This window comes from Geospiza fortis, unplaced genomic scaffold (assembly GCF_000277835.1).
Source record: "Geospiza fortis unplaced genomic scaffold, GeoFor_1.0 scaffold428, whole genome shotgun sequence".
Taxonomy (NCBI): Eukaryota; Metazoa; Chordata; class Aves; order Passeriformes; family Thraupidae; genus Geospiza; species Geospiza fortis.
In genome coordinates, this window is record NW_005054409.1 from 778,785 (window position 1) to 804,053 (window position 25,269).

Sequence of the window (25,269 nt, forward strand, 5' to 3'; positions counted from 1 at the left end):
TGGTTTTTGATACTTTATTTTCAGAACTGCCATGAACAACCTAAGTTTTTGAGGGTTTTTTCTCAAAGCAAAGTCAAAAACTTGGTTACTGCTTTGAGGTTTTTGTGGTGAACCCACAACTCTCAGACTTCTTTTCCAGGAAAAGGAGCATGAGGGACTGTGTGGTTTAAGCCATTCACAAGAGGGGAATTAAAAAAAAAAACATTCTAGCTTTGCAAAAGGTGTCTGTTAAAAACACTACTGAGTGGAAAGAAGATGAGCCAAGGTTTGCCAGAGATGCCATTAGAGGAAGACTGGAAATTTAAACCGTGCATGATGCAAGACTTGATCTGACCCAGTAACTCATTTTTTATAGATGGAAACCTTTGTAATTCTTGCTGCAGTAACAATTATCCAAGATTTTCTTCTTGCTGGTCTGAGTATCAAGGAGCAAATTCCAGAACGTGGGAGAAGCTTCAGGAGCGGGTTCAGCGCAGTTCAGGACAGCAGGGAGTGTCTGGGCAGAGCGGGGTCAGCGCTGAGGCTGCTGCAAGGGGCAGCTCCCCGTGCTGGCTGGGCAAACAGGGGCTCCAGCATCCCCTCCACGAGCCCTCCTCTTGCTGACAGCAGGCACAGCAGCACTTGCAGGGGAAACAATTCAAAATGTTGCAGGCTTGGTGCTGGTAAGTAAAATAAACAAAATCAAGTGGGTAATATACTTGGAGATAACCTACTTGCCCTCAGCTTTACTCGAGGTTACCACTGGACATCACAGCTTGGAGAACTGATTCAAGGAGTGATCACAATTATCAATATAATCACACATGCAATATAATTTTTAAAAATTAGGATTTCTCCTCTTTCTAGTGAATAATTCAGATAGGAATCAAAAAAGTTCATGCACTTATACAAGAGCAATAAAAAAAATTAAATATTTATTTTGAATAACAAGCTTAAGTTCAAGCTGCATTGTTGGCAATGTTGGTTTTAAACACAGATCACAAAAGCGTGCAGAAAATTGTATTGAGCCAAGAACAAAATAATACTAAGAATTATACTAAACAGCTGCTGATTTTAAAGAAACAAAAAAGGCTTGTAATCACTATACAAAATATAAAATGTATTAAACACTACCATCCACAGAACAGAGGTTTATTTTAGTTTGATTATATTTAAAAATTATTTGTGTAGTTATTTATATAGTGAATTGTAAATGAATATTATACAGTAACCTCCTTTTGGTCTGCAAAACCTTTGTTGCACTATAGCACATCCAATCACGTTGCAAAAAAAAAAAAAAAAAGAAGATTTATTTGTCCTTACTATCAATAAAGAAAACAATCATTGATAATACAGTAAATATTGTCAGGTCTACAAATAATGAAATTCAAAATTACTCCTTCGACTCTGAAGCGCTTTCCATGCAAAAAGTCAGCACTTGCTGTTTAAACTGAGTGCACTACCAAGCAATGTCCAGGGTCATAGATGCTCTTGGTAAGACTGAACTTTACCAAAAAAATTCAGAAAATAAAATATTTATTTTTTTTTAATCGAAGATTGAATGCAATCATGCAACCTCTTACTACTGGGTAACCCACTGTATGTCTTGTCAATTTATTGCCTTTCTGGAATATCACTCAAGGCATCAAAATTAGATTCATGATAAATATACACATAATGAAAGGACACAAACTGCTATTCGACACTACTACTGGTAATGTCTGTGCTACGTGAAAGCACCTTTAAAAAGAGCCTATGCGGCAAGAGATAAGTGTCTAAAGATTCAAAATGAATCAACAGTATTGGATAACAATATAATTCTCAACTCAGAAGCTGCCTCAAGATTAGGTGCATCTTCAGTTAATGTAACAGGAAAAAAAGGCAATGGATTTTATTATTTGTATCCACTCATAAACTGACCTAAGGCCACCAGATGTGCAGACACAAGTTTTCTTTTCTTTTTACAGTTCTTTAAATTGTAGGATGATAAGGGAATAGATCTATTCAAAAACAAACAGCTATTTCATCTCTATTAAGAGGTGGCACCGGGCGTGGGGTTCACGTTCTGAGTGGCCACCTGTGGTGCCACTTCAATGATCCGGGGTTTGTCGATGATCCTGGCCGTGCGATTGCCCTTCTCCACAATGCCGATAATCCACGCCTGGTGGCCCTCGCCGTATTTTGGGGACTTGATCTCGGCGCAGAAACGTGCTGCCTGCTCTCGTGGTAGGCAGATGAGGAGGCCTCCTGCAAAGAAAGAGAGCAGAGCATCAGAACATCTGGCTGAAAAGTATTTCAGCCTTGGTCTGCCATGTTATGAGTAGAAAAGTTGCCCAGTTTTTTAAAAGGTTGCAGAGTTCACAGGTTGGGCCAGTTACTGCCAGGGTGGAGTTCTAACTGTTTGTTGTTGTTATCACCTGTTGTTAATAGTTTTTCGTTAACTACCTGTTGTTGATGGTTGGGAATTCCCCTTTTTTGTCGAGTACACCCTGCTGCTTCCTGGAGGATGGCACCCAGGATGGTGAACAGGAGGGGACATCAGGGCTGGCATGCAAAGGAAGAAGCCCCTCACCAAACCTAACAAAAACCCCTAGAAACAAGGAGCCAACATGGAATTGAGGGGTTGAAGTGATATCTAGAGGTGAGGAACAGAATCCAGTATCCGCTAAGACCCTTTTTACCTTTCACCCTAACCTAAAAAGAAGTCGGCTAGAAAGAGGACCTCGAACGTCAAACTGAAAAACTGGGAATCTCCTGGTGCTTTTGTGAGGACAGAAGTCCCAGCTCTGCCTGCAGACCAGTGGACAAAGCTGCACTCTTCCTCCTCCTCCTCCGTGCCACTCCTGGAAGCAGCAGCGGCATGAGCACGACCCGCCGGTTCTTCCCACCCGAGCCGATTTTTAATAAAGGCATTAAAAGGAGAAAGATCTCCTGCCCTATTTATTTCATGCCAGAGCCCTACTTGGACAAGCACTTGGTGACTTCAGTGGAGTCTGCTGAACTCCAAAGACTCCAAGAAAAGACACAGGAGAAGTCCGAGCTCTGGCTCTACAGCAAGATGTCTGTGCCTGAATGCAGTGTTTAGTTTCCTCTAAATGAAGCCAAATACACACAAAAGATGTTGGCAAAAGGACGTGGTACTGATGCCAACAAATGACATACTGAAAGAACACCAGCATTGTGACCTTCCTCACAGGAGTGCAGAGTGCCTCTACACAGCAACATTTTGGATAAAGGTCATATGCAGATACCTGTAACCACATATTGGTGGCAGCTGATTCTGTGAGTAATCCCATTGCCTGCAATGAAATCATTCATCAAAGCAGAGACCACTGCCCTGCTGAGAATGCAAGAGGCAGAACATGAAGCACAGGCCTGATCCAGTGCTCCCTGTGACTGCCCTTGTGACCCCTCTGACTGATAATTTTCTAACCTTTTTAGCCTTTCCTGTAAGTTTTTTTTCTCAGACACAATTGAAATTACTTCATTTACTAATGAAGGCTTTCAGAAGCAGCACAGTAATGAGTTAGCAAGCTCACCATTCCACAATTAAACCCAAAAGCACTTCCATTCTTAGAATCCCAAAGCACTGAAAAAGATAGGTTGGCAAGTGAATTGAAAATGTTTGGAGAACACAGGGAGAGAGGAGATTCACACACCGAGGAATTTGGGCACATGCTGAGCCTCACTTCTCTTTGACCCAAAGCATTCTCATCCTCACAAGTTCTACCACCAGCTCTGAGCCAGCCCTGGGGCAAAGGGCCACCACCTGCCCACCAGGTCACCCTGGGCTGAGCAGGTCACCTGCGCTCGGGTGCCACATCCTCCTCCTCCACAGGCAACTCCTCAGCACAGTGGGCACATTGACGTTTGCTCTTCTGAGCACACAGTCCCCTCGTGGTGACTAAAGACACTTTTCATTTAGGGCCATGAACAAGCAGCTACTGAACAGGAGGAGTTAATTAAAAGGGTAAATGGAAGTGTGAAAGTGATTTTCTTAGATTCTGTATGAAGAAAAGTGTGCCAGCAAAAAAATGCCTACCTGACATTTCAAAATAATATCCCAGTATTTCCATCAACACAACAACAACAAACCCATCAGCTTGAATGACAGTGGCTGTAACTACTCCAGATGTAACAGACAAATCAATTGCAAAGGAATTATGTGACATTCCCATGGAAAGCTCTCAATTCAATTGAACAGAAACTTATGTCATGGTGCAAGTGAGTCAGGGGAGATGTGTGAAAGTGGCAGTGCAGAGAAGGTGCAAAGTAGCCAGAAGGGAGATGTGCAAGTATGGTATAAAAAGGAAACAAGAAAGAGCAGAAAAGTAATCTTCACTCAAATTTTTTTTTTCACACACATGCTCTTCCTGCAATTTTGTATCACTTGTACACACATCCTCTTACTATTCTCTGGCAAGACCAAAAACATGAAAAAAACCCCAGTTTCCAGTGGGAAAAAAAAAATCACTTCCCACCTGCTGGCTACATCCCAGTCTGATCAATAATGCTTAAAAAGGCAATGGGCTATCCTCAACCAGCAGCAGGCTTCCTGTATGCAGGATTATAGTTATTTCTCTGGTACACTGACCAGTTTCTTTAACCCTTTGGGTAATTAAGGTGTTTTTTAGGCTAGTCTGTGTTCTTGGCATTCCCAGCTGCTCTGCTTTTTGGGGATTGAAAGGATGCAGATATTTGGTGGCTGTCCTGGCTTATCTCTGTAAGAACAAAAGGCTTTTTTTTTAAGAGGGTTTGAACGTTGCTGGTTTTAACAAGTAGTATTTCAAGCAGGGAAGTAGACACAGAACACTTCAAAAGCAGGCCAGACAAAGCTCTGTAATTAAGAGCAGAGATACAAATAGTTCATGAATCAAAACCAAGTCCTTGCTCCTGCTAATGGCTTTCTCCCACAATGACTTATAGCAGGATGACATCATTAGCCTTGCCTCTTGTCAGGCACTGACACAGCCCTTCCTTCTTTTCCATCCATCTGCCTATTTCCACCCAATCTCCACAAATAGCAAGTTGCTGAGATACCTCTACTACACTAAAAGAGTCATCTGACACCATCCAAAGTTATTAGGACTGAAAAATACATACATGTATCAATATCCCAAACACAGTAACTCTGACTTATCTCTGCAAGTTACCACTCTAACAAACAACTGATTCTTTTGAAACCAAATGCACAATTGCAAATTTAACCATTACCAACGAGTTCCCTAAAAGAGAGTGCACAATCATATAAAAGTGCAATTTTAGGAGACTACACCATTAGCAAGAGTGCCTGAAGGATGGAACAGATGACATAATACATCTTTTCAACACTGGCTTTTGTCAACAGGTGCCCAGCAAATGCACATAGGGGGAAAAAAACCCAACTCAATAAGCTTAAAATCCATTCAAATAGTTTTCCAGTAAATTTCTTATTGCCTGTGCACTCAGCTGAAAAACATCTGTTCCCAGATGAAGAAGCTACAGACAGAGCGTGTCTAGAAGTTGAAGCCAACAGAGAAGAAGTGTCAGAGGGAGCAGAGCCTTGAGCAGCCCCAGCAGGCCTCTCCACAGCTGGGTATCAGGCACAGCAAGGCAGGCCTTGGCCTTCACATAAATCAAGGCCAGGACAGGAGGAGTGCAAACAGCCTGGTCTGAATGCCAACGAGCCATGCCAGCAGAGCCTGCCCAGCTCACACTGCTGACACTCACCAGGCCCTGCAGTGCAAGCCTGAAGCCTGTGGGTGGTTATTCAGCTTCCTGGCCAGTGTGTCCACATGGCTACAGATCGTTTTTGGGGATCTGGCAGACACTGCCCTGTGACAAATCCCTGTGGCCACCTCTAATGCGAGAAACACAGCGCTGTGATCAAATCAGACAGATGTGTTTTGAGGCACCCGCAGTTCACCACCAACCAGATCTGTCTGGCTGTTTTTCCCATCATCATCCATCTCTGCACAATGCTAGCTGCTCAGCATTTCAAAAAGACCTCTTGCTCTCACTCCCAGAAGAGATTCTGAAGTCAAGCATTTCCCACTTCCTGGCAGTGCATCCATCTGCACTGTTTTACATTCCTGCAGTGAAAAGAGAATTGGGTATCCCCAAGGTGCAGGACAGGCAGCTCTGAAGATGTAAGCACTTGGTCTGCAGCTAAACCATTCCCACACCAACTGCTATCCAAACCTCTACTACAGCCACTCACCTGGAAAGGCACCTTGCAGTTCCAGCTCTGTATCATGCCATTTTTTGGGCTTTTACCAAATAATAAATGTACCAGCACTCCAGCTATGTGGGCTCCTGGGTTTTAAGAATCTGACTGGTATTACCAACCTTATTGACACAGCTTGCCAAGCTGCCACCAGATATTTCTGCTCCCTTCTGACTGACTCTGGATTTGGAAAGGGTTCATGTCCCATATCCTGTTACACATCATCTGAGCCACACAGTCTCTGTAGGACAGAGTGTCTGCTCAAGCACAGAGGGCCAAGGAACAAGTCAGCAGATCAGGGTAAGTTATGTATTCACTAGGGGAAAAGTTTATTGCTCTCACTGTGATGCTTTTTTCCAAATCTTCCAAATGTTTTGCTTCAAGGGGCCCCCTATGTTGTGAACTGCAGAGAATGTGGGTAACACTTCTGAAGAACCAGAAGATGGCAGGGAAATGAAACAGGAGAAAAAGACAGATGTGTTGCTACATCTCTCCATCTCCCAAAGAGAAAGAAGAGTCAGACTAAACTCGAAAAAATAAAATTAAACAAAAGACTGAGAACAAAAGTTAAGTAGAAAGACATCCAGCAGATGACAGTGATCATGCTCATCAGAGAAGAGCCTACTCTTAATAAGGCAACTTAAAAACCATCAGAAGTTCTCATCACCTGATGACTCTGTTTTTCTCCATAGCCAGGTTTTCAGTGCAGTCTGTTGTACTCACTGTCACAAGTGGCAGCCTTATTAAACTCAAGTAATAAATGGGTCAGAAAGCAACACTGATTTCTCTGCTGCTTGTCACAATCTCTAAAATCAGATTTCATACAAGTAGAGGAGAAAAGCTGTAAGGTGGATTCTTGGATGTCTGTATGCTATGGACAGAGAAGGCCTCAGCTGCCAACACTGGCCCACCCAACACTAAATTTTATAGTACCAAACCAAACACCATCCTCTGCCAGGCAAAACTACTGCCAGCGACTTTGCTTTTGAGAACACTGTGCCAGGTGTGGTGGAATTTCCAGATATCCAATGTTCTGCAGTTAACAGAGTTTCAAAAGAATTCTGAATCATCACTAACTTCTAACTGCAAACTGGAGGGTTGCAGGGTTTCTGTAACAGTGTTCCATATGGGAGCAGAAGACAGGACAGGATGTTGGTTTGCAAGTCCAGCTGAAGGAGTCAGTTGTGAACAGCTGCATGGCTGCTGCTAATTAGCCTGGCCAAGTGCCAAACCAACTGTGACTCTGAACACACAGCACCAATTTGTGCGTTTGAAAAGGAATTCTGAGGTGCAGGTGTAGGGTGTTATGAGTAGAAAAGTTGTCCATTTTTTTTAAAGGTTGCAGAGTTAACAGGTTAAACCAATTGCTGCTAAGTTGGAGTTCTAACTATTTGTTGTTAATAATTTCATGTTGTAATCACCTGTTGTTAATAGTTTTTCTTTAATTACCTGTTGTTGATGGTTAGAAATCCCCCTTTGTCGAGTACCACCCTGCTGCTTCCTGGAAAATGGCACCTGGGACTTTGAGGAGGAGGTGACATTGGGGCTGGTATGCAAATGAGGAAACACCTCACCAAATCTATCAGGAAAAACCCCTAAAACAACGAGCCACCATGGAATTAAGAGACCCAAGTAATGTCTAGAGGTGAGGAATGGACTCCAGTGTCTGCTAAGACCCTTTTTACCTTTCACCCTAACCTAAAAATATGTCGGCTAGAAAGAGGAGCTCGAATGTCAAACTGAAAAACTGGGAATCTTCTGATGCTCTCGTGAGGATGGAAGTCCCAGTTCTGCCTACAGACCATCAGACAAAGCTGCACTCTTCCTCCTCCTCCTCCGTGCCACTCCTGGGAGCAGCAGCGGTGTGAGCGCGACCTGCTGGCTCTTCCCACCCGAGCTGGTTTTTAATAAAGGCATTAAAAAGTAGAAGGATCTCCTGCCCTATTTATTTCAAAGGAAAGGAAAAGGGTGGCACAGCTGTCACTTACCTGAAGTCTCTGGACAAGTGCCATGCATGAGGCCGAACATGTTGCCACAGGCCTTACTGACAGCAGCCATCTTGGCCAGGACGGGGAGGTTGTGGATGACGAAGGACACCTCGTTCCGCTGCTGCTTGGCAAGGTTCTGTGCATGGCCCAGGATCCCAAACCCTGTGATGTCTGTAGCTGCATGTGCATTGAACGTGTGCATGAGGCCAGCAGCTACAGGGGAGGGAGGGGGAAAGAACACCACATCAGAAAATACCCAATTATCAGGAAAGTGCTTTAGCAATATTGTGCACAGTCCAAATGAAGTTGTGTACCTTTAATGCAAACCAGGTTGGGTTAAATAAATAAATAAAATAAAATCATGCTTGAAGAGAACTGGAATTCACCAGCAGTGCATGTAACACTTAAAAAATTCAATCTGTATTTAAGACATTAAATCATGCTGAGAATCTGTCATGGAAGTTGCATTTATGAGCATGGGCTATTAGACACGTTTACTACTAATTTATCACGTTAGCTACTCATTTATATTGGCAGTCTAAGAAACAGGGGTTTGCTTCAGATCCAAACTTCCCAAAGCTGAGGGCCAGGGAGGTTCTGAGCTCAGCTTTGCTCCACTAAGGGCAAGGAGCAGACACAGCTCAGTCTTCTCACACCTCTTGCCCTGCCGCCCTGCAACGGTGACATCAGAACTTGAGATGTGGACACTCGAAGTTTAAGAGCTGAAGAACAAAGCCTGCAGCTGTGGGGGAAGGGGCCCAGCCTCCCCACCTGTACATTCATGAAATTCCTACACATTTGCAGCTCTAGGGTGGGAAAAGGGCACCCCTGCTTGCAGGACAATAGCACCAGTTAAAAGTATTTAAGTCTTGTTAAAGGTGTCTGACAAGAGTAGAGAAAAACAAAACCGAGAACACTTTGACTTTCTTTGGGTGCTTCCCAGTGCAGAAGCAGGACCGAGTTCTTTTCCATAAGGCAATGCTGGTCACTTATCTTTCCTGGAAGGCTTTGACAAAGAATGAAAAACCAGGGGGATGACATAAGAAATGAAAACTGAATAAATGCGAAAAGTGATATTTAACTATGCTTGTTCCTTCAAGTGAGAAGTAAGTAAGGAAATATTTAATTCTCCACTCTTCCAAAAGATACTTTGAACAAAGAAGGGAAATCCTGGATTAAAACTTCTAGGGCAAAAGCAGAACCTTTCCTCTACCAAAATTCAAAGAAAAAAAAATCAAAACAAAAAACCCACTACAGGAACAGGAAAAAGACAAACAGGAAAAAAAGTATATTCCACATATATACTCCACACTGCGGAAAACATAGTACAAGACCGAATTAGAACAAAGTAATTTTTTTTAAATCAAAATTTAAATTGAAGCTTATAAAACTTTTCTTTTTTTATTCTATTTTAAATTCTTTTAATCTTATCACAGCCAGGCCTTCTCTATGCAAGAGAATAAGGAACAAATCCAATATTTTTTGCTTTAAAACATTCTTTAATTCACTGGGATGTTACTTGCAGCACTCACATGAGTCATAATCATATCCAGCAGCTTTGTGTTTTTGCTGCATAATTACAAGAGAGCGTTTGATTTTAATTTGCTGGTTTTGCTAACACTGAACAGCAGAGAAATGGGGCAGAATGAAAGGGACAAAGTGGCTGTGTCACAATTGCCCAAAGCACTGAAATGAAATTGATATGGAATTGGAAATACTCACAACCCCTCCCAACACACACATCTCTTCTTACCTGTCCTGTTCAGCCGTGCCATATTCATCATTGCCTCCTGATATGCTAGTTCTACATCTTCCTGCGTTACCACCAGTTTGATTTTATTCCATTTTTCAGGCTAATGGATGAAATAAAAATGTTTCTTTTAGATTTGCAGCTGTATATTTTAAAACACACCCTGACCACTTAAAAAACCCCAAACCCTTAATCCAAAATGTACTTTTTTTTAACAGCTAAAGAGGGGGAAAATGTTCCAGTGTGCCTTAGTCTGCTGTACCCCAGCAAAGTTCATTTAAAGATCTATTAGGCATGAAGTACTTCATATGCTACTTCCAGCAGCTGAGTGGCGTGGAATAAACTATTCTAGGGGAAGAACTCCCTCAAGGCAACTCTCTGGATTGAACTCCCACAGCCAAATTAAAAAAAAAAAAACCAAAAAACTTTGTTGCCAGATGTTGAGATTTGTGATTTCTGGCTTCTTGGGTTTTTAAGAGATTGTTCTTGACTTCACACCTGGGCACTTTGATGAGGAAAGACCATTGATATCCACCAGTCCTGGTCAGAGGAATGTATGCTAAGGCAGGATATAATCACTCTAGTTTAGGATTAAGGCAGTTTCATAAGCCTCCTTTACAATTTAATACCAGCATCTTCCACCCATTCTCCAGTGTCTGGTATGGTCTCATCCCTTCATCATATTCCCATAAATGCTCTTTATCCCAGAAGGGTTTCACAACAATTTAGGAAACAGTACCTTTACAGAGGGTAATTGTTTCATTTGAAGCTGAAGTGATTCCAGATCCAGAATGAAACAAAGCAACTATTTTATTTTTAAAAGCCACACTGCAAGTGATTTAACTTTTTTTTTCTTTTTTTTTCAGTGAAAATAAAATTACAGAGAACTGAAAGTCAGAAAACACAGGATTTTTGAAGACACAATACTTACACTGCCATTCCATAGCGTAAATGTATAGAACAAACATCTTACTTAACAAAAGGTGCAGGAACTACTAAGAAATGGTAGGTGATGCTACACTGGGAAGGATCTTGTCTTAACAAATGAGTGCTGACTTCAAGGGATGTAAGAGAGAATCCAGAAATGGCAAAAGGGGGAAAGATTGGTCAGCCAAAATAAATAAATTGTTTAAGAGCAAGGAACAATGGCAGTGGGACCAGAGTTTCTGATATTAGGTTGAACTGGATCTACCAATCAAAGAAAAGCATTTTTGTTTACACAAATGAGAGACCAAGTCAAAAATAAGATGTGGCTGTTACAGAGATGACAGAATAGTGATTATTCTTACTCTGGGAACGACTGAAAAAAATGTGAGCAGTCATTCTGCCTTAGGTTTCAAAAACAGTTCTGAGGCTGATCACAGGACAGAAACTGGTCAGATGATGGCAATGGCAATCACAAACAATGTGGAAGCAGAATTCAAGGCTGAGGGCAGAAGAGCCACAAACACAGGTAAGATATGAATTGGAGGAAAATCCCTCTCTCCACTACAGCAATCAAAGTACTGGGGTTAGTCAACAGGGAATTAGGGCGGAAAAAATTGCAAAAAACTCCCAAACACGTTATAAAAGCAAGATTGGATTTCCAAATAGGAAGGGTCTGTAGACAACAGCAAAGAGCAAGACAACCCTCTCTGAAGGAGCACATCCCAGCCCCTTTCGTGCCTTTAAGCATGCATACCTCTACACTCCAGTTTGCCTTTCTTGCCTGTGCATAAACTTGCTATACTATACCTTCTCCCACACACTTTTTAATATGAAGTTCAATTCCCCACCAAAAGTTGATTTACAGGTGGATTTGTGATGGGTAATTAATTCTAGTTTCACTTTCCCTGCGCTTTCACAAAACAAAGCTAAAGAAAAGGTAGCATAGCTACTCAGAAATTTTCCTACCACAATCAAAGATATATTCTGCTTACACATAATAATAGCAGTATTGATTTCCTGGCTGTCCTCATTTTTCAGACCAGGTTTTTCTGTTTGACAGTTGAGGAAATTAGTAGTATTTGAAATATGTGGAAATTCAGAATAGCCTTAATTTGCAAGTCTGCTCATAAGTACAACAAGAAGATATGTTAAGAAGTAAGATTATGGGCAGAAAACATACTATGGAATTGAGACCTTGTTTCACTTCATTTTCATATCAAGATTATCTGAGGCCCTGATCCTTGTATCTGTGGAAAACACAGGATTCTGAAGAGGTCAAAGTTGCTAGGCCAGACCCTATGAAGAAGGAGAAAAATATTTTTCCCTTGCTGCTCACACTGCAGACTCCAATGAAGGCTTAAGCTGGTTCTCTCCCACTTTGCTAACACTAGCTGGGTTAATTAGAATTCATCTGACAATGCAGTGGCCAACAGCCAAACCAAAGTAGATTCCAGCTCACTCCTCTGCCAGTCTTTTGGCTCAGGAGTCCCAAAAGTAGAAAAGATGCATCTTTTTAGAGTGTAAACTGAGCAGTTATAATTTGGAAGTCACGTACAGGGAGCCAGACAACATAAGCAGATGCCAATTTTGCAGTTACTTTTCAGTTCAGTAGTTACATTTTTGCCTGAAGTAACAGATGGAAGTATGCCTACATCCATAACGCTGCTAGAAATATTCTTACTGAATGCACAGGGCAATACATGTGAAACGCAGATAAACTTCCATGTACACAAACAGAAAGCCCAAGAACACAGAGAGACCATTCCTGGCCTAGCTGCCATCAGCAAGTGTTGCCAATTACTTTGGCAGGTGGAGTAGGGCATAATGTTGCCCAGGGTGATAGTCTGTTGTTCTGTTAGTAAACAATTTTGGTTATTACAGCAATGTCTGAGAAATAACTAAGAATTAGGTGCAATTAAGATGGGCTCACTAAGCACAAAATTGTAAATTGCCTTGATTCCAAAGGAATGTTACACACAAGTAGGGAAGGCTGGATCATATCAAGGAGGAAAGAGGAGAGAGGTGACAGATGAGTCCCATCTGAGCTGAACTTTGTCATGTTGAGGGAATGAGGAAGGTCATCTTTACACCTCTTCCCTATTTCTTTTTTTTTTTGTAGTGTACTCACAATATCTAGCCACTGGTGAACAGCTACAGCCACTTGTGTTCCCAAGGGTTTAGTTAATACAAGCACATCTCCTGGCACTGCATTGTCTGGCCTGGAAACAAAGAATTCATATATTAACTACACAGTGAGGTTCAAACACGTTATTAGGAATAAGTGCTGATAATTACATTTTCACAGACCCACACATCTTACTGCACAGTTAAAAAACTGACTAATTGCAGAATTACCCTTTGGGATTCATTGCCACTCAGTATTATTGAGGAAAATGCTGCAAACTTGTTTAAAAAGTGCTAATCCTTCTTTCTTGGAAAAAACAATGCTTGCAGTCAGACACACACCAAATTACATCTTGTCTTTGAAATTGTTTGAGAAGACATAAGAGAGGATAAGGGAAAAAATTTACCTTTTTTACCCAGGGCATAAGATATCCAGCATTAAGATCATGAAGGAGTTCATTTGTATAGAATAACATGCCACAGTGGGACATTCAAAATCAGCTACTGTTAAATGGACAGAATGCTCTAAAGACAGCAGTTCTGTAGCTCTCTACAGCCACTAACAGGATAATTGGGACATGGTTTAGAAATGTATGTATAAGTGAGGCAGAAATTTATGTTCAAAACAATCTCCACTGCCTTTATAGATTAGGCAGTTAATTCTCCTGTCAAAAAGAGAATAGGATCAAAAAGGACTGGGGGGTGGGAAGTAAAAGGACATCCTGTTCAAAAAAAAGCAAATATGTACAAAGAGATGTGGCATCTTGTTGAGTGCTAAGGAGAAAAGCAAGCAGAAGGTACTGCTTTACTCATCAGAGACACACCACAAGATCACAACACAGTGCTTAAAGGATTTTTACTGTATCCCTCAGACCAGTGCCTTTGATTGTTTAGTGATTTAACTTACATTATAAATTCATTAGGCTGACAGACTGTCGTGGCCACTCCTCCTAAAACAATCCAGGGATTTAACACTGTTTGGCCACCAGTAACAGATGTTCCTGCCTCTTCTGCTGCATCTTTGAAACCCTGGATAATTAGAGGCATCACTTTGTCTCTTTCCTAGAGATCAAAACAGAAGTCAGAGTTCCATACACAGCAGTGCTAGTCATTGCAAGACAGGTCCAAGGCTTTAACCACTCCAACCAAATGCCCTCGTGGCAAATAGTTCATGACAGAAAAGCAACCCTTAGGAAGAGTCTGGCCTCCTGAAACTTCATGTTATCCCACAGAGTTACAGTTTTACAGCTCTGTGTAGAAGAGGTGCAAAGACACTCTTACACTGAAGAAACATTGTTCAAAAGGTCATACAAGAGTAATCAGAGTTCTGGAAACTCAGAACAATTATCCTGCTGCTGTAATCAGGTACAGCCACAGCAGAGCAGTGCTAAAAGGCAACATTTAACCAAGATGGCATTTGAGCTCCATTGCCCATCAAAGTTTCAACTTACATCCTGCTAAGAATATATGTTCCTTTTTTACTACAGCAAAACAAACATACATGCTGATCTCTTACACCAAAAAAAAAGGCAAAAAAATAAAAAAAGCAAAAATCAACCCATAATCATCTATCCAGATTGACAGATGAATTGGCCATCAAATGCTGGCCTTTGATAGAAGGAGGCACCCCATTTTGGTGGGGATGAAGGCAGCAGATTACAATGCCCCAAAAAACTGAACTTTTAGCATGTGACCTCAGAATGTTTATGAGGCAAGATCCCATGAACTAAGCCACTCAAGAAGACCATTTCTTCTTTACACAGCTTCAAACTTTGAGGAGAAAATACACTAAAGGTAAATACATTCTGAGCACATTTAGCTGTTTGACTCTTCCTTCAAGAAAAAGTGTCAAAAGTCTTACCCTATCTGTCATTTTATTGCTGATTCCAAGGAGCATCAACATGTTGTCGCATTCTGTGACCCCCATGGCATAAAGGTCACTTAGGACATTGGCACACGCTATTCGTCCCTGAAAAACAAAGAGAGACAAGAAAAAAAATCTGCAGCACTCTTGGTGAATGTTTAAACACTTTCCACAAGCAAAGCTTCCAGTGTGAGTTTGCATTCTGACACAGCTTCTTACTCCACAGCATTAAGAAACCCAGCTAGAGATGTGGTATGGTCCATTATGTGCCCATCTAGAAGTGCAGGTATCCTTCCTTTTATAGGTATGGAGAGAATTCATCCCAGCTGTCTTGCTCAGCACTCTCTCCGACTGACTCCACAGGAATCCCAGAGTTCACACTGGATGTCCAATCTGAGAGGCTGAAGTTAAAATCAGCAGTCTGTCCCTGATAACAAGCTCTGTTTACTTAACATGGTAAATTCTTGTTAACTTTGGCATGGAACTCACAACTGCTAGGAAATTAATCTAAAAAGCACATATTGCTGAACTTGTGCATCAGAATATGCAGGAGACGGGTCCTTGATGAGAAAGATGTTTGTTCCCTGCCCTACTCTGGAGGCCATGTCTGCAATCCTCAGTTTCTAGGATAGAACTCCTCTTCCCTGAGGATACAGCTGTGCTGCCAGCCCACACCCACACTGGGCTGCTTCCTCTGCTCTGGGGATGACAGCATGTACAGGGAATAGAGAAGCTCAGGGCTCTCTGGATTTGCCACCACTGGGGGAAGCTGTGTACCTCCACCACTCACACAGTGAGAGAGATTTATGTGTTTATCTGGCACTTTCCAGGTGACAAGATCAGGCTGAATTTTGCTACAGCACCAACAACTTTACTGACTTGTGTCTGCATGTGAGTATCTCCACTAACAAAAACTTGTACAAGAGACAAAACTGTCTGTCTGCTGAAGATTGCTCTAAGAAGTCAGGAAGCTGACAGGACTGAGAAGCCATCACTCACATTGCATGAGGTTAGTTACTCTACTTTTACTAAATGAATGGATCTGAGTCAGGGTTTCTGAGGTACGAACCCAGCACAGATGACACATCAAGTTTCCTGATGAAGATGCAGAATTTCCTCCTACAGGCTGTGCCCTAAGGGACAGTAAGATATTTTAAAATACAAAACAAATTCTGTTGTGTTACTCTGGAAGACTCCATGCATTCTATGAAAGTGTTTTAGATTTACAGTTGCAGAACTGTAACCAGCACCTGCTTTATGATTTTAAGTCTGTGCTTTTCGTTATGTTCAAAGGCAACACCACCATGGTAAAAGCAACAGCATGCTTATTTGATACAATTTGCAAATAGGTAATATTTTCAGGCAGTTACTTCACTTGCTGATGACATGAAACATCTCCATCGCAAATAAATATAATAAGTTTTCCATAAATTCAAGAGTTTTTGGTGGCATCAGGGGAATCTCTGATATTTGGAACTGGAATATATTTTAATAATTTAAATTTTAAACTATTAAGAAAAGACTTGTGTACTACACTATTTGATGGATATTAGCTGTTACATTTCTATAGGCCTGCCATTTCCCTTTTGTGGAACTATCAAGCCATTCTCTGTTATCTTCAGTATTTACCAAGCAAACTGCTGGTTTGTTCCCTGTTAGGAATGACAGATAGGTTTTTAAAACCATAAGGACAATACCTCTGATAGTCAGAGGTCAGTCTAATAATGCCTTTGCCAACTGCCAAAACCACTATGGAAACAAACTCAGGGAAGTGCAATTCCCAAGTCTGAAGGAGCAGAGAGAACAACACAGGGCTCTTGTGAACACCAGCCAACCCCACAGGGCTCACAGACAGGGGTCAGCCTGGCCAGGTCCGGCAGGTCACCTGCCTGCTTGCACAGTGCCCTGAAACACAAAGTCTGTGTGCAATACAAAGAACTATTTGTAAGGGCAAAGGTTGAAGAATGAGACAGCCATCTCCAGTCTTGAGCAAAGGTTCCTAAAACAGCAACAAAAAGGTTCCTGGATGGAAGGGGAAAGATGTACTCTGTCAAAGCAGCCATTCCCTGTCCCTGTACTCAAATATGTATCTCCACAGTGCTACAACACAGGCCAGTATCCAGTACTAGTCCCAGCGGATTGATACTTATTACAAAACCTTTTTTTGATTGCTTGTAACTTTTCTAATAAGTCATTTAAGCTAAATAAATCCTATGCTTGGTACAGATTTTACAGGTGTGCATCCTAGGGATAATTTTGCACATGGACTGAGCAAAGGACAAAGTGAAAGTGAAGGAGAAAAAGGAAAAGAAGGAAGAATGATTTTGCATATAACTGCAGAACTTAGTTTTAAAATAAGCAGTAGGAGAGTGAAAGCTGTTTTCTGGAGCAGAAATAGGAAGTTCAGCTGAGTCCACAAGCAGTTTTGCCTTCCTCAGCTGTTTCCTAATCCCTTCTGTCACAGCACCCAGCTTGGAGTTCATTTGCACTTTTGGCTTTCCCTCTTTGCTTCCTCTCCTCCAATTCAGCTAAGGAGCTGCAGGTAAACTCTGTGCACAGAGAAAGGAAGAGACTAGATCAGGGAACACCCACTCAGAAGTGCCTGGGTAAGGACACTGAGGGGAAGGGCAAGGAGAGTGTGCACTGCAGGTGAGTGATACTGGTACCATAGTAACAACAGGTGTGGGTCAGGGGACACCTGGATTTAAAGCAGGGAAAGAAGCACTTGGAGAAGCAGGGTAGCAGCAGCATCTCTCGAGCAGAGGAGGGCAGAGCACACTCCTTTATACAGCCTGGACACCCAACTCAAAATTCCCAAGTCTCACAACTCCTCTGCTTGTAACAACCACCCATAAACCCCGTGGCAAACTGTATTTGACTGTCCTCTAACCAATACTGGTCCACACAAGTAAGAGGTAATCTACACTGTCCCTTGGAGTACTCTTGCCCTCAAGAGAGAGGTCTGAGCAGAGGGTCTAGGAGCAATATCCTGCTGGATCATCATTGATTGGATCAGCAAGAAGGCTTGAGACAGAATCCCCATCCTCCGTTAGCTCTTAGGAAGAAATACACATATGTAAACAGATTAGGAAGTGGCCAGCCACCAGATTAAAATAAATGCCCTCAAGAATGAAAAGTGAAGGATCTGAGAGTTAGACAGCACCAAGGTTACAGCTGCTGGTGCATGTGGATCACAGCACAGACTGTAACTATGATGCAACCACTGAAGCTGGACTAAGGCCAAATTTACATTCCACTCCTACCACACTGACCTAAACCTCATCTGGGCACAGGCCCATCTATCTACTCCTGTGGCATTTGTATCTCCAAACAAAGCAACCCTCCCCCTATATCACAGCCTTCAACACTGTCCCTCAAGTTTCTGTTACAAGGTGAGAAAAGAGTTTCTCAGACGACAAACTTGAACACAGATCTCCAAAATATTTTTTCTCCTCTGATCCCTGACAAGTTCCCACATGATATTAAAGCAACCCATTTGAATCAAATTTCTCAGGAGAGCTCAACAACTCCATACTCCAGAGGCCAGCCTGAGATTTTTGGCAGCTCACTTTGCAGAAAGAGAGCTCTCCTGGAAGAGAAATTACAGGAGCTAGGCTTACATATGTGCACACCATGTGGTCAAGCATGCTAAAAAAAAAAAAAAAAGAAAAAGATGGTCCCAATCTCAAACTGTGTCCAAAACCTACCAGAGAGGTCTTACAGAGCAAACAAACTGACAGCAGCACATAAAACATTCAGTCACACCAACAACAAGAAAAGCAATGAGTCACATCCAAGCCGCAGAAAACATAAATTCTAGTACCTTTCATTTAACATTTCCTTACAGCTTTATTAAAGTATTTTTTAAAGCTCATTTGTTTCCCAGGATCTGTTAAAGTCAATACTGATCACTGCCACACATGCAGGAATCTCTGCTGAGACAGACTAAATGTGACAGGAACACAGAATGAACCAAGGCCAAGGTGCACACACCTTCCCTCCAGTCATTTCAATGTGTCCATGTTCAGGTGGAGGTAGCACCACAGGACAGCTGGAGTGCAGAAGGCACTCTGAAATTGCCAGGTGCCATTGCCAACTACTGACATTGGGTATTTCCAGTTCTAATGGGTTACCTGGTTATTTCAATACCTCAAAAAAGGCCAATTACAATGTGGTTCTGCTTGTAAGTGGAGTTTACTCTCTCCTACTTCACAGGCTGCTCTTTTTCCCCCTTTTGGGCTTTTCAAACCAAATCCCACAGAACAAGAGATGAAGGGAAATCTGAATTAAATGTGGCAGTTCTCCCAACTTCCACCTACACAGAAAGCAGCACTGCAGCATTCCTGGCCAACATGGGAGATTCCAGGATGAAATGATGCCTTTCCCTCTACATGTCTATTTAGGAAAGACTCTGAATGCAATTAATCACACAAATAGCACCACACATCTAGAAGAAAATGTCAGAACTGTCATCAGGTTGGTGAGAAGCCTGAATCAGCAACAGACCCAAGAACCAAGTTTAGCCAACTTACCATCATATAAGGGTCATCCACAATAGGATAAATATAATCTGTCGTCTGGACTAATGACAAACCTCCATGTCTTAATGGAATAACACAAGTGTCCATCCCAATTCCTGCAAAGACAGAAATCCATGAGCGAGGTGGGTAACTGTGCCCTGAATAATCTGTTGCTTTTAACTAAAGAGTTTATAAAACATGTCTGTGAAATACAACTCCTAACATTGCCTAAACAGACAAGGCAGATTCTTTTGCCAGAAAAAGCACATAGCACAAGTAAGAGGAAAAAACAAGCAAAGAAAGAAAACTCCTAGTTGGAACTGAACATAAGTGCAAATGGCTGAAGGCAAGAACTAAACTACAATGTTTTTTATTCTTTTGCAGCAGCATAGCAGCACATCAAGAACATCTGTGCTTTTATGTAAGTACATTTAAAGTTAAGAGGAACTAAGTACACTGATATTGTCAAAAGCAAATAGGTTTTCCTGCCACTCCAATCTCAACAAAAACACAGTGACAGTTGTGAAAGGACAGAGCATCTCATAAAAGACATTCCCTCACTCCAGAAGGAACAAGAACTCCACAAGTCACAGCCCAGGCCCTCGGTGAAAGATGATTGACCCATCTGAAGCTTTAGCAACTGCATTAGCCTTGCCTGGCATGGCTGGAAGGTGGCAGAGCACCTGACAGATACAGAACCCCTTGGAGAACACCACAACTCTGAGCACCACAACCTTTTCCCTGGCAGTGGGTATTTCAAACAGAACATGTGATATTAGACCCTCCCAGCATTTGCTGCCACGGAAGAGCCCACACCAAAGGGGCAGGTGACAAATCACAACATGCTGCCTGAGCCACACTCCCCTGTGGATAGCCTTGTGCCCTGCAGCAATGCAGGAAGCTTACCTCCTTCCTGGGCTGGCAGCAAGCTACCTGGAATTACTCTGCATGCCTCACAGGGCAAGAGTCTTCAAAATAGCCCATTTTTAAGGAGCAGATGTCACACAAGAACTTTTCACCATGTATTAATGAAACACACTACCCTAGCAAGAGCTACAAACCAGTGTTTGGCAGTGTTCTGTACAGGGATGGAACAAGTTGCTGTCATCTGAGTCTTACTGAGGGGACAGAGGTCTGCCAGGCAGTCAGTATACAAATGGAGATGATCTTGCCTCCCCTGCCTAGAGAGGAAGGAGATCTTGCCTTGGAAGAGCACTAACAAGCTCTCAAGCAGTAATTTAGGGTTGCTCAATCTCCACAGAAGCTCCCAAGCCACTATGCCTGACATCCAGTGCCTCCAGGGAAGGGCACATAAGCAGTTACAGAGAAGTGGCTCAGGTGCAGGAGCTGTTTTGCCCTCAGTTCACCTGTTCATGCCATAATGCTGCAAAACCAACTCTGACAGACAGACCAAGGGGCTAGGATGATGGTCCTTCTGAGGCTGTGTTAATGTTCCACCAAAACAGCTCTGAATAACAAGTGAATCTGTTCAGAGCCATGACTGATTGCAGATCTGTAACAGCTCTGAGAATAAACATCAGATTTGCAGTTTTTTACTCTCAGTCGTATTTAAGTTTGCTCTGGGTAACATCTCTTGCAGAACTAAAAAGGGGAGAGCTTGAACCTGCTGCTGGCAACCTCCCTCCTGACTGCATTTCAAAAGCATGATGCCTATGCATAGGGGGCAAAGTTACGTGTCTATAGCTTTTTAGCAGAAGACATCAAAGGCAAACTTATCCAAAGACACATTTGCTAAAGGGATACTCATCACAAAAGCACATTTTAAAAGAGATCTGAACTCTTCACCTTCTATTACTAACAGATTTTCTGTTACATAGTATCACACCTACACACTGATGGCATAAAATCTACTTTTATACCTTTTCATATAGCTGTAGAAGAAGTCTACTAGCAGTTGCATTATTGTTTAGAGCCTGTAAGTTTGTAAGAGAAAAGAAATCTAAACCAAACTATTGCTGATTTTAGAAAACTGCCAAACTGAAATGCTGCTGTGAACAGCTTACTTAATCTAGAAAAATATATATAAATAGCAATTGGGGGATGAAAAAAGATGGAAGTGTCCTCTATCAGGGAATATTAAATTATAGTGCCACCCCAGCTTCACACACAATCGCTGCTTAGATACTTCATACAAAGATCCCCATTGTTTAAGCAAGAGCATGGGTGCCTTCCTAATCTCTGATTATATTCAATCTCTACCAGAATAGTGGGTTGCAGCCTGTTAGCCTGCTAATAGACAATTAGTAATGTTTATATAATTTTAAATAAGGTTATTGGACATTAAACTGATAATAACTTCAGAATAAATGCTCCATTGATATTCTTAAGTTAAGGGGAAAAAACCATTCTGCACTGCAAAGAGATTGAATATGCAGGGCTGAGTAAATAGACAAACAGAATTAAAAGTGTCATTAAACACATTATCTACATTAATTTATCTATATCAATATTAGGTACAGTAGCTGGTATCAAAATACCTACGTTTGCCCTGTTCCCCATGTAGGTGGCTTGTGCAGGTTGTTTTCCCTTATTGCTTGCATCATTGTGCAAATATCAAAGAGAAAGTGAAGCTGGCAAGAACACAGAGGTCTTGGAAAGGCAGCCTTTCCCAGGCAGCTTCTACAGGTGAGCAAAAGAGTTAGAGTGGGGAACAAGGAAAGGACTCAAAGGAAAAATGACAACTGTGAAACAATTTGCTCCCAGTCAGATGAAGCAAGGAAGTTCTCTTGCTCACTTTCTGTGACCCAGAAACAGAGGGGAGGGAGAGGGGAAATTCACCTGGGAGTCATCCAAATTCATTCATCCATTGCATCAAATTCCAAATGCAATGCATGAACATAAAAGTCTAGAAATGAACTGAGAGGATTTCAGTTTGCACAGCATCTACTGGGGGGAAAGGGAGGAGCAGACTAACACCTAAGCATGTGCCCATCACAATGGCCATTCCTGAGTGTTTTGCCTTTGTAGTTGAGTGCACTGCAGGATGTTAAATAATTAAGATAATATTCTTGTATCCCAGATGCCAACAAATGACAGCATGAGATTCATTCTACAGCTTTCTGGATGCTGTGCATGCATTATACAACACACAATTTTCAAACTGGTTGAACAAACCACAAATGTGATCGCGTCACTAAGTAAACCGAGCAGAAGGACCACCAATGTCCCAAGCAGCAGCTACTTACCCAACCTGGGCATAACTGCCCCCAAGAACTGTTCATCTTCCTGAAAATGGTTTTCTTGTAGAGATTCAAGCAGTTTCTGTAAGACATCCTGGGGCACTTTGCAGCCTGTGCCCTTCAGTTCAGTGAATCGGGTCAGACGGAAGCTCTTGTCCAGTTCGTAACTTTCTGGGTTAAAGGACTCCCGAACAGACATGGTTCTCTCCCACTGACTGCCGGCCTCTCCCAGCCCAGAGCAACGGGATCAGTTTCTCTGCTGATCAGTCTTATTGGAAAATAAAAATAACAATTAAAAAAAAAAAAAGGGAACATTGGAAAGTCCTGTGACCTGCAAGACAACGTGTTTTCCACATGGTGCAAGTTAAAAGAAAAAGAAAGTGCTCATCGTGGTTGTTCACCTGTTAAGACAGGTGTGCACATCTCACACAACTCATTTCCTACAACTACAAAGGGATGACTCCTCATCCTACCTTCTGACATTTAAAACTACAACTATACCAGGTGAATCAGAGAATTAAGCTCTTTTCCAGATATGCTGCGTAAGGTTTTCATTAAAAAAAGAATCTAACACACTTACTGTCCTCATTTAACACAGAGGTAATGAAAGAAATAATAGTTCCCAGAGCACAGAGGCCAAAAGGCAACCTGGGCCCTGATCCTGCAGCATGCTCAGCACAGACATCTGTTTGTACTCAGCTCACTGTGGGGTCATGATTTTAGCCATTAACATATTAATCTCAAAAATGGGATGCTTTTCAAATAATGGCTCTGCTTCAGTCCTGAAGCTTCATAATACACCTGTCCTCCTTATGACAAAACACAGTCCTGGTGTTCTGTTGGTACAGGTAGCAGAAGAACAAAGAGGCTGTTTTTAAGTGGAGTGGTTCACCTACAAGCATGCCAGTTTACCTTTCAGCGTGTTCACAGACAAAAAAATGCTGAAAAGTTTCTTGCCTCTTCAGCCCTTTTTTAGTCAACTAATGATACGGAAAATCAGAGAATTGTCCATTAAAATAGTAATGTAAAAAGACACTGATGCAATTCATTTAATAAAATTCTTAACAATGCATGTCTAATTTTAGAACGTTTTTCCACTCTGACTCACATCCACCACACTCCAAAACTAATAAGAGGCCTAACTGAGACACTGACTTCTAAACAGGAACGGCTGTGATAAAATACAATTAATCTTTCTCAGAGAACAAGTTTTCAGGAATTACTAAAAGCAATCTGTCTAGTAGCAGTTTCTTAGAAAGCAAGGTTCCTATGTAATAGCAACAAGAACAGAGTTCAGTGGCATCACTGACAAAACCTGATACTGATGGTCATGCCCTAATGAGGTTAAGCTGAAAAGAAGAATTCAAGGGACTCATATTTGCCAAGTTCAACTTCGCTAAATGAAGGAAAGAAGTTAATCTACAGACTGTGCTGTATCTGCCCTCCACAGAACTTACTAACAAGCACATCTGTTCCATAAACCTTTAAGTCAATTTATTGTCTGTAATTTGTAGGAACTGAAGTTTTAAGTTCCCTGAGAACTTTTTGATGTGAAGCCCAACTCCCCTTCACTGTGTTTTCCCTCCTTCTCTGGGAGGTGTGGCACTTATTTAAAACAAATCTTCCAAAGCCTAGGCTCGGGCAGAAATCCAAACTCTAGTTACAAGAACGTGTCTTGGATGAGCAATGAATTCAGTTCCTAGCCGTTGTCTTCCAATGCAAGACACTAAGCACTTTTAAAAAAAAAAAAAAAGAAGTGTCTGGAAAACAACCTGTCAACAGAAATAGGAGACAAAAGCCTTTCATGGAGGGGAGATTTTTTTTTCTTAATTCTTTTTTTAACGCTTCATTCTAATTAATTTCAGAAAATTATAAAAAGCAGCTTGCCTCACAAGATCTTCCTTCATCTAACCAATAAGTGCAATAAGCTTAGCACTCCCCTGCCTACTTACACAGGGATGGATGCAGAGGCCACAGCCTACCAGGAACTGTAGGGACACAGTTCCCCCGTTTGAAAACAACCCGTGAAACAAACAAGATGATTTCATTTCATGGAAAACATCCCCAGTGCAAGAATACGGTAACTTTTCTATTAAAGATCTGATTAAAGCTGCGCACAACTGTGTAATTCGCAGACTCCCGTAGGAGCAACATCCCAGCTTTTGGTGACTTTGGTGGTCACAGCACCGAGCCTAGCGGAGTTCACGAAGAGTTTAGACAACTCTCAGGCACAAGGTGTGATTCTTGGGGCTGTCCTGTGCAGAGCCAGCAGCTGGACTGATGGCACTTGAGAGTCCCTCGCAAGTCAGAACATTCTGCGATTCTGGCAGTCCATGCAGCACTGCGATGTGAGTGACAAGCATCCCTCCCCAGCAGCAGACAACACCTCCTAACCCAGACGTTTCTTACTTTAAAAGAGCGGCATAATAAATATTAAAAGCTAAAGCTTAACCCTTGCCTTCCTCAACAGCAGAGAGAGGGGAGCACAGGAGCGAAAAGGGGGGGGAGGGAGGGAGAACTGGAGCCAGGTACATACCCCAAACCAACCCCAGCGCACCCAGCGCCAGCCCGACCGCCCGAGGCACACGACGCGAGGCGCTGCAGCCACCATCGATCCGGGGAATGCGGCGGGCAACGCTGCGGGCAGACATGGCTCCGGGACACCTTAAATTTCCAGCCGCTGCCTTTAGAGGGAAACCCCGGGGCCTCGCC

General features: G+C 42.2%; 1 protein-coding gene across 1 annotated transcript; it reads right to left on the reverse strand.

Annotated features, from left to right (window-relative positions):
- On the reverse strand, positions 1–25,262 carry SEPHS1 (selenophosphate synthetase 1). Its single transcript, XM_005426284.2, has 9 exons — positions 25,094–25,262; positions 22,564–22,825; positions 19,370–19,473; positions 14,835–14,942; positions 13,881–14,035; positions 12,978–13,068; positions 9,926–10,025; positions 8,173–8,385; positions 1–2,226 (listed from the first exon to the last, which is right to left on the reverse strand). The coding sequence occupies exons 2-9, from the start codon at positions 22,754–22,756 to the stop codon at positions 2,012–2,014; spliced, it is 1,179 nt and encodes a 392-aa protein (XP_005426341.1). The 5' UTR covers positions 22,757–22,825; positions 25,094–25,262; the 3' UTR covers positions 1–2,011.
- Positions 25,263–25,269: the final 7 nt, after the last annotated feature.